Source organism: Physcomitrium patens, chromosome 22 (genome assembly GCF_059467195.1).
Source record: "Physcomitrium patens ecotype Gransden chromosome 22, ASM5946719v1, whole genome shotgun sequence".
Taxonomy (NCBI): Eukaryota; Viridiplantae; Streptophyta; class Bryopsida; order Funariales; family Funariaceae; genus Physcomitrium; species Physcomitrium patens.
The window spans coordinates 9,082,902-9,093,769 of NC_143431.1; the positions used below are offsets into that span (position 1 = coordinate 9,082,902).

The following is a 10,868-nucleotide window of genomic DNA, read 5'->3' on the forward strand; positions in this document are numbered from 1 at the left end:
CATGGGTCCATGATCTCAAAAGTTTTGGTGGTTTTTGTGTATTTTGAATGTCATTTGAACGCGCTTGGAATATAATAGTTCCGTTAATCCTTGATCATGTTTTCCACAAATGCTAATGCTTCAACCCCCGTGTGTTTTTAATGAGCCTTCGCCTACCTTAATTACTATTTGTTTACACATGGTGTTAGAATTTCATAATCTAACATATGTAATTCTATTACTTGATTTTAAGATAAATCTGGACAAATATTCAGGACCCGAACATGTCTGGAATTTTGTTTGATGTAATTTTTCTACTAGTAGAATTGTGGAGATTAATTTAAGAAGTGAAGATGTGACATGATCATCACTACCACATCTAAACTTTTATACACTAAATTTATATGTTTTTCCACCAAAAAAAAAAGGGAAAAAAAGGGAAAAAAATAAAAATAAAAATAAAAATAACGCTCTTCTATGAAACTTTGCATTTTGAGTATATTCGAGTGGTTTATCATGTGTCAAATGATTCCTATTCCTCAAACAGATCTTGAAATTTAAAATCAAACCTGATTACAATCAAAGTACTATACGTTTTGATTGATTCAACAAATAAGAACACATACAATGTAGCACAAAAAAATGTTTTAGTTTTAGAAGTGCACATGTCCACCCATGCCATGTAAAATGATCTTGTGAGCATTATGGAAGTCACATATTAAGAATGATATCTTTATAAGAAAGTTTGAAAAAGATGTTATGATGAAAACAATTTTTATGGTTTTTCTTAAGGAATCATCAAACACAACTTAAGGTTTCGGTACTTACAAGTTCAAATTGTTTTCATTTTAGTATATTTTACTATTATTAGTTTCCATAGATTTCAAGAAACTAAAACCATCGAACAATGTTTTGTGCTTACATTCATCACTTATGCATATTTAACTTTTCAATATGTAGAATCCCCCCTATAATGTTCAAAACACATCCAAACGTATACATATATGTATGTGAGCATTTGTAATAAAATGACAGTGCAATGTTTATTTTAAGAGTGATTCTGTAGGTTTCTATTTTTTTGAACGAAATTTCCAAAAGAACAATATGTCAGGTAGATAAGATATTGGTAACTAATTTCATCAGCAAAGAAATTAATTGTAATGAAGAATAAATTAATGCCACGCACTCCATGTAATAAAACACTTAAAATTTGAAATTAAACAAATGCAAGTCTTTTCTGTAAAGACCATGAATTCGAAAACACAAAACCCAACGCAGAGCTACTTTGAATTGACCTCACGTCATGCGACCCACATCAGACCATAGCTTATGGGTATTGCGTGACGTGGAGCCTGCTCACACTCCCGAAGTGCAACAAGTCACATCTATAACAAACTACGGTAATTCTCACAGCAACTGCAAAAGAGTTCCGGAAATGAAGAAGGCTGCGAAACCAGAAAACAATTCGTCCATTGAACGTCACGGGCATGGCTCTATTCAAATATAGAAAACTTCCAAAGACAATTTACAAGAAAAAAAATCTGCACAAAATTCATAGATAAAAAAATTTTGCCACCTGATAAACATTGAAGTGGGAACTGCAACCGTCCTCTGGTGTAGTCCCTAGAACTGGTAGTAGTGGCGAGGTACATTTTGCAAACCTGTGTGCAAAACTGTGAGTAAATATTAGAGACTAAACCTAACCATATTCTAATAGTGAAGACCCTCTAGACTTCACGAAGAAGTGAGGAACTCTATATGGCCTGAAAAAATTGAGTAGAAACTTTCTATGTATGTCAGGACTGCACTATTTGATCCCGGTTTCCTCACAGCAAGATAATTCCAGCCACAGCAACCCCATCTATGTAAGTCTCAGAAAAAACCAGGCACCAACGTCCCAGAGAACTCCAGCCTGTGTTTGATTGCCTCATCGTAGCTCAAGCTTTTCTAGAAAAGCTTGGCTCCGCTGAGACGCGCTGAGATGGTCTTCAGTCCTTGGGATGGAAGACTGTGACAGCCAGCAAAGAATAAATTATCTAAACCCCAATTCAATTCATGAAAACATCAAGAAGCCAAACCCAAAACTTAGACATGCTGGTTGTGTCAAGTAGTAGCTGTTGTCCTCTATAACACCCATTATAGCAAGCTAAAGCATAATGTCAAGGTCCTATCCAGAACGACTATTCGGTGAAACCAAATGATGGATGAAATGGCGGTCCAAAACCACCGATGAAAAGGGGGAAACTGCAACCCTTTCCTAGAACTTTCAACAAGTTGACCAGGGGCAGACAAGCAAAAATCATACTCAGCAAGAATCAACCAAACGAGGAACTATTCCCATGATTGATTGCAATGCTTGAGCCTTCAGGCTTCATAAAACCAGATGAAAGACTGTATCCACTGCGTTGCAGGTATTCAGAATGCATCTGCTGCTGGGAGGACTGCTGCTGTTGCTGCTGATTATTTAGAGCCGTCTGTTGGAGTTGCTGAATCTGTTGCACATTTAGAGACTGGTTCTGCATCTGGAAGACATGCTGCCCACCAAGACTCGAATTCTGGCCAGAACCATTGCTGAGCTGCCCAGTTGCAACCCTCAAACGCTGAACTTCATCTCTTAGTGCTTCGTGCAAAGCTGTTACACCATTGGAAATATCAGTCAGGACCAAGAAATGCTCATCTGGGCAGTAGTCAGTACAAAATCAAGAATGATAATGACAGGTGAAGATAAATTTGGTAGAGAAAAACAAAAAAAAACAAAAAAAGAAAAGAGAGAGAGAGAGAGAGAGAAAAAAAACTTGGAAAATTTCGTGCGTACCATCCCGTAACTGAGCCTGCTGCTCCATAGCCTGCAACCGCAATTTCAGCTCGCTGTTTTCCGTAGTCAGACTGGTTGTATCTTTCTGCACAACAGAAGAGCCACAGAAAAATGTGAGAAGCTCTAAAATGTGAACCAGACCAGTACCCTGAAGTAAGAGACAGTTGACTCTCTGGCGACACGAAGTAATGTTTGAAAGTCTTCAGTCAACAGAGTACAGCAGTCGGATACTGGTTGTCAACGTCTGACAGGTCTGTAAATAATGGAGATGAAAGTGTTTCAGTCAACGTGGTTCAGACCAATCCTAACCCACGACCTGAACAAACCTTGTTAATGAAGACAAGAGAAAACAAACTATGAAAAGTAGACTGAAAAAGAAACGGTTGCAAGTCTACGTAATTTCCTCGGCAAGCAACTGATGCAAATAAAGTGCTACTAGATGAAGAAGAGAAACGATTGCAATCAAATTGCACGCAATACTGACTGCCTCATCACTGCTGAAGTGTCCCAACTGCAGTACCCAGATTGTTTGATTCAGGATGTGTCCCATTGACAACTAAATGAAAGAACTGCGGAAGAGTAATCTATTGCCAAAATATAAAGTCAGGTGTAAATACCTGCAGCAGTGTAAGTTGAGCAGAGAGAGTCGTGGCTTCCGTCTGCAAGGACTGCACTTTACGTTCCAGCTCTGAGATGTAACGCATCTTTCGCTCTTTGGAACGGGCCGCTGATTGCCGATTGGCCAATATCCTGAGAAATAAAACGAGCATCATTTGAGGGGGTAAGCTAAGGTAATTTTATCTCGAAGGAACACATACAGGAGAGGGTTGAGCACATGAATCGAAGCTTCACGAAAGAACATATACTTCAGCAGATAAGTCAGGAAAAACCTGCTGCAGCCAAGATGTGAAAAAAGGAAAATGCTGACCTTTTCGCACGCTTGGGATCAATTAGAGCTATCTCTGATAACTTTGCAGAAGCCATAGCCTTTTTACTGTCTGAACCCTCGAAATCGAGAGAGGTAGAACCATCCAATGAACTACTATGCTGATGTCGCGGGCGCCGGGGGGCTTCAGAAGATCCATAGTTGCCACCCAATCCAGCTCTACTGTTGTTAAAACCACCGAGAGCTTCCATTGACAAACTTCTAGAATGATGGGAAGAAGTTGGGGGAAGCGCATTGTTTCCCTCACCAGCAGACTTCGCACCCGCCTGACCGGACGAGTTACTAAAGTTGTTGATCTGGTCCATGTCAATATACATGGAGAAGAGATCCTCCCCAACCTCATCCGAAAGAGCTGGCATTTCAGAGCTATGCAATTCGCGCTCAAAAGAAGCCTCATCTGGCAAGCGGAAAGCGATCTCGGACTGTGCACGACGATGGCCTCTTCGTCGTGGAGGTGATTCTGGCATCCGATTCACATCTGTGCTGTAATTGTGAGCAGGGCTGGGAATCCGTGGGGGTTGTCCGGAGCCTGTGAAACCAGGCGGGGCTGGTGAATTCACTGCATCTTGCATAGATACCTCTAGTGACTCTCTCGACCTCATTGAACTCTCGGACAGAGCAGGAGACGTCTCCCTCTTGACAGTGAAGGGGTGCGAAGTGGACGGATAACCAACATATCGAGACTGGTGAAGGGGAGATTGTGTGGGATGTGGAGGATGAGAAGCAGCATTGCTTGAGGAACTATTCCCAGAGCCCTTCGCTGCAGTACCAGCAGCTGACTGAAGGCGCTCCACAAACGCCTCGTAGTCTTCTCCGAGGCCCTCCATAGTGTTCTACCCCAAAGAAAATTCTCTTTGTTCGGTGAGATAACCAACAGCCGACCTCCTTCAACTACAACTTCCGGAGTAAAAGATACCACACTACAGCTCTAATGGCCGAAGACGGAGCTCACCAAACCCTAAGCCAAGCCACACTCGGCCACCACGCAAACGGAGCACAAAAAACTTAACCTATCCTGGACTCTCTACACCAAATCATCAAGAATGTACCCGACTCCACCGCCATTCTGCAAGCACCTTCAAAATCACTAGCTAAAAGCAACTCCAACTTCCCATGCACACCAGCTACCGTCAAATCTCGTCTCCCCAAAACAAACAACCATCACTACATCGCACTCACACCCATTCCTCAAACCCTCCAAACACCTCCAACAGCCACCTCAGTGTGGCATTCTCCAAACCCAACCCTCGAGCCTCTGAATCTGCTCACCACCACCACCGCCACCACCCTTCTCAAAACCTCGTCGCCCAACTCGAACGAGGCAACACACAACCTTGCCTTCTGGCGCGTCGTCGTCGTCGTCTAGCCACTAAACCGACTTCCATCCCCACCACGACCGAACTCTGTGCTATAAAACTACATCCACCCCATCTCACATTCAAACACAACCCAACAGCAAAGACGCCTCTTTTACTTCCTTCCCGAGTAGACGTCGGTCTCACGAGGAAGAGAAGCGAAGGATGAGCTGGGATGGTGTCGAGTGTGCAAAGGCTCAGGGTCTGGGCCAGAAACACCCTAACAAAGTAGTAGAGAATGAGCTTGAGCGCCAGAGCGCCAGAGCGCCAGAGCCGGAGGAGACGAACGGGGGAGGAGGCTACCCTACAACACAACAGGGCTACTCTACGACAACAACAACAGGGCTACCCTACTACTACTACAACTAATACTACTACAAGAAGAAGAAGAAGTAGAGGAGGCTACAGAGGGGGGCGTTGCTACAATCCTACAGGGGGGCTACCCGTGCTGGGGGGGTTGGAAGGGGGAGCGTGTCGCGGAAGGCCACAAGAAGCCTCCTCCGGCACCCCATCCCATGCATGACGCCGTCTCTCACACGACACCGGATCAGCGTCCGCGTAGTACTTCTCCCACCACCACGTCTGTCCTTCTCCACGACGAAGACCTCCCCTCTCTACGTTCGTTGTTCACCGTTGGACGATGATGGTACCGATGGATGTGGTTGTGGATGTTTTTACTTTTCTGGCCCCTTGCTTCCGGGAAGTGGCGAGGAGGTTTCTGGGCCCATTCATTCCCCCATTCTCCCTGTCATTCTCCCATTGTCTCTCCCTCCCTCCCTCCCTCCCTCGTGTTTGGGTTTTGACTTGGATGTCAAACTCTCACCCAAATCCTGCAGGTAGTTATACAAGCAAAGCCATTTGTAGCCACCAGCAGCGGGTCTTTGCCTGACTGGGCCAGCTCCTCCTGCTCATCCGTGGACTTGACCCATGTGTTTGGATTCTGCCGCAGCCTCCATATCTCTGTGCTTTGCTTGCTTGCTGAAGGTGGACTTGGAGGTGCTGCTGCTGCTGCTGTTGTGCCTACTACCCTGTTTGTTTGATTGCGCCGCTGAAGCGGTGCCACTCTTCGTTCCTCCCTCCAGTCAAAACCGTTGCTTTCTTCCGCAAATGGGTGTTCAATCTGCTAGTAGTCAATCTGCCAATTCAACTACATCATCATATCCCCGTTTCCCATTTCCTGAGCCAGCATGGGAAAAGAGAAAAATAAAGTTAAAAAGAAAGAAAGAAAGAAAGAAAGAAAGAGCTAGAGAGACACACACAGAGACAATGAGCGTTGTAGGGATAAGAAACGGGCTTAGTACAAATCCTGTGCTCCCAATGAGGTTCAAATTGCGCCGCACTTAGTGGACTAATGTTCTTCTTATTATAATATAAAAGGTTGCCGAGGACATTGTCTCAGATAGGTACTGGGGTGCATCTGTCATCTGCAGTGTACACATATCTTAGCTCGTATGAATGACTTTCATCTTTGTACTCTATGTATCCCTAGCTATGACATCATAGTGTTAGGTCTTGCAGCCACCTCTAGTAGAATCCCAAGTATTTGCTTGCCAAGCCTTTGGGTACAGCTAGACTTCAATGATTGGCCTAATCAAAATTGTGACCAAAAAACATCTTGGTAGAGAAATCGGAAGTTGTATGAGTCTGAGCATACAAGAATTTAAGGCGATGAGTAGAAGGTGGAAATCCTATCAACATGAGTTTCATTAATGGATGTTAGGAAAATCCTATGCCAACGAGTTTGAGAGTCTTTCGAAAGATCATTAGACTTGGATAAATGGCTAGCTTATGAATTTCAACATCTAAATACAAGGCATAAAGAACAACATGTCAACTACATGCCATTGAAGACCTCCACAATAGAGCCGACTTATCACAACGAGCACGCAACAATAACATATGGCATAAATCATTGTCTATGTGCTACTTGCCGCAAAGATATCATCATTGATTTGGACAAATTCCTAGTGCTTTTTTAATAAGTTTTCACTAGGTGGCAACTATTTGGCATTTATCTAGGACTTCACTATAGTTATCAAGACTTACAACACCCTAGACACTTACCACGTTTGTTAAGGATAAGAATTTCAAAGAAAGAAAATTTTAATACACTCAATGTCACCTAAAAAGACTAGAAAATCATTCAAAGATGGTAATATATAAAATTAGAATGGCTATTGCCAAAAACAAGATGACTAAAAGGTTTTGAAATGAGACTCAAGACTAATATGGCGTTGATAAGAGTAAAGAAGACTTTATATTTACTTCCATATATACTATCCAATTAGAAGTTACATGACAACATCCTATAGAAACTCCAATATATATTTAATTTGTAAGTCATGTGTCTTAATTTGCAAGGCAAGTTTTCTATATGCATACCATATTCTTAGCTTGCACCACAAGCTATCTACACGTGAAGTACATAGCTGATTTGTTGGCCATATTTCTAATCTATTAATAAACTATAAACATGTATAAAGTTAAATATGTGTATATGAAGTTTTTAAGAAGCTTTTCCACAAGATAATATGAAATCTACATATATTTATTTTTACTTATTATTTTTTATCCAAATAAGTATGTATGTTTGTCATATTACCACCCTTTCTAAAAACAATTTCTACAAGGAGCAGTCATCATATATTGATAAAGTTCAAGATGCAATAAATTATATTTGCGATACATTTTAATCTTTGTTACATTTGAAGAAAGTTGATAGGTCTTCTCAGCCATCAATAATGTCCTATTCTAGAACAAGAAGACCACCTTGTTATTTGCTCATTATTGAGGCCTTTGTAACTTCCTCCAAACAAAACATTTATAATACCATCAAGAATTATTTTTACTTCTGATAAAATCACAAAACATCAAAAATCTCTTCCAACGTCATGATACCAAACATGTTATATTTTGCCATCTATTCAAAGAAGAATTTATCATTTATTAGGATCTTCATTTTAATTATGTTATTTTGAAGGCTGTGACAAGCCCAATGTCTTATTTGATAAGTTAGAAAATGATAGATTTTAAGTTGAATTTTTTAGTTTTTGATTTTCTATTTCTTTAGCATTACAAATACATATAAACTACAAACGAAGATAGAAGGTAAAATGTAATCTTTCATAAACTCCATTTCTTTTATAGCAAAGATTTTCTATTCTTCATCTTAGTTTTGATAGATATCATCAATGAAAAGCATCAACCTTCTTTATTATATTTCCAAGATTTTTAGTTAGCTCCTATATACATTCACTAATATTATATCCACATCAATGAATAAAATATTCTTATCTATTTCAACACCTCCTAGAGTCTAAAACTCCTTTTATTTCAAAATTTTAATTATTATTTACTTCTATAAGAAGAATTAGTATTTTTCTTTTTTTTAAGATATTCACTAATTTATATGGCTCAAGAAGAGATATGTGAGATATAGAATAGATCTTTATAGACTTCAGTAGATGTAATAAATAAACAACTGCATTGATTTATTTACAAATAGGAAATAGTCTAAGTCTACAATAATCTAAGTTGTTACAATGGTGGCTATTCTTGATATTACGACAAAACAATCATATCTTATTGCTAATGTAGAATTAAGGTTGTTCCTTGTAAAAGGCATCCACATTGGTCTTTTATCATTTTTAAGCTTCTTTTAATTATACCTTCATTGTTGCATATATCTCAAATAAAAAATTTAAATAAAATTTTGCAACAAGATTATTAATTTTTGAAAAGTTGAGAAAAATAAATTATAGATAATAATCATAATTAATAAAAAAATTATTATATAGAAAAATATATTATATTATTATAAGTAAACTCTATCAATGATAAAATAATTATCTAATCATCTTATTAGTAATTGATGGTACACCTCAAATACTACTCTAAAATTTAATTTATATACTTTTTTTATCCATTGATTTGAAGATAAAAAGTCAAAGATAATTCAAATATCAAATTTTAAATTTTTTAAAGAATTTTTCAAAATCTTGATACCAAATGAATCTTCTTATTCAATATAATAACTTTGGATAAGTAATGGGTTAAAAAGTCTATAAAGTCAATTCTAAAGAATTTTTGAACTTAAAAAAATATTATATTATTGTACAAAGTCTTTGACTGCTTTCAACATTTGAAGCTATCAAATATCTTTTGATATTAGTATCAAATTCTTGTATCCAAAATATCTTACTACTTAAAAATTATGACAAGCTTGAAGAATAAATAATCACGCTTTGCCTTCTAAAATATATAATTATCTTTCAAAATAGAATAGATTATTTTTGAACTCAAATTTAAAAGTATCATAAAATTTAAAAGAATTATTCTTAATATCATAAATAAGAGAATCAAAAGACATATTTGATTGAATTTTCTTGAGAAAGATTGAATCAATACTTAATATTCATATCATTATTCAAAGGTGAAAATACTTTACTTTTAAGAGAATTATTTTTTATTGATTACAAGTTGCATTTTCTTCTTTTGGTGTAAGATAAGAATATTTAGAAATGGTATTTGACAGACCTTGCTATTTTTCTAGTCAAAAGGTAATCTTGAAAAAGAAAACTTCATAAAAACATGCTCAAGTAAGTCTTGTAACAATTCAAAATACATGCCAATATAAAGTATTTAAGTTTTTTGTGATTTTTGTATACAATCACTAGACTAAAAGTGCCTTTTAAATGATAATATCATTCTTAAAATAAGTCTAATATTATAAAAAGTTCTTTGTTGTAGATCTTATAGTTAATCTTAGTTATTAAAAATTTCCTAGAAAGGTAAGCTACTTGGTAGAGCTTATCATCTCTTCCCATTTGCGACAACATTGTACCTACAATAAATTTTGATACATCTATTTTTATAAAAAAAATACCTTAAAAAAGTTGATGCAATACAAAATTAGTGTAAAAATAAATGTTATTTTTAAGGCTTCAAAAGATACTTCAATTTCTTTATTTCACTCAAGTTTATCTTTACATATCAAATATAAAAAAAGATCTAAAACTTAGAAAAAATTAGTGATGAAAATTTAATAATAATTGATAAAATTTTAAAAATATTACATATTTTTAATTATTTTTGAGATTTTCTAATCAATAATAGTCTAAATATTCTTAGGATCTATTATAAGGCCATCATTTGAAATGATGTATCTTACAAAGTCAACTTGAATGGTATAAAATATATTATTTTTTATCTTAGCATATAATCTTATATCTCTAAATTTTTTAAGCATATGACGAGCACAAAATTTATATTCTTCTATATTCTTAGAATAGATCAAAATATTGTCTAGATAATAGATGATAGAATCATCAAGAAACTCATAAAAGACATCATTTATTAGATGTTGAAACAAAGTTAGTACATTTGTGAATCCAAAAGTCATGACATTATATTTAAAATGTGTATATCTAGTTCAAAATGTAATCTTTCATTCATCTCTTTTTTTGATGCATATTAGGTTGTATATTACTTATAGATATATTTTTATATAGATCTTTCATTGATTCAATTGATCAATAAGTCTTGACATCAAAGATAAAATATACCTATTTTTGATGGTGATCTTATGAAATTCTTGATAGTCTATATATATTTACAAAGATCCGTCTTTTTTTTTTTATAAATAAAATAGAAGTTTTTTTTTGGAGATTTAGAAAAATATACAAAGTTTTTAGAAAAGTTCTTATTAATGTACTCATTGAATGTAGCCAAATTTTCTTTTAAAAAATTATAGATTGGTCTAAATGGTAGTTGA

At 36.6% G+C, this 10,868-nt stretch overlaps 1 protein-coding gene across 1 annotated transcript; it reads right to left on the reverse strand.

Moving 5' to 3' along the window:
• Positions 1 to 1,503: 1,503 nt before the first annotated feature.
• LOC112275092 (putative transcription factor PosF21) lies at positions 1,504 to 5,465 on the reverse strand. The gene is made up of 4 exons (XM_024505094.3): positions 3,723 to 5,465; positions 3,412 to 3,544; positions 2,795 to 2,879; positions 1,504 to 2,611 (listed from the first exon to the last, which is right to left on the reverse strand). The coding sequence occupies exons 1-4, from the start codon at positions 4,565 to 4,567 to the stop codon at positions 2,295 to 2,297; spliced, it is 1,380 nt and encodes a 459-aa protein (XP_024360862.1). The 5' UTR covers positions 4,568 to 5,465; the 3' UTR covers positions 1,504 to 2,294.
• Positions 5,466 to 10,868: the final 5,403 nt, after the last annotated feature.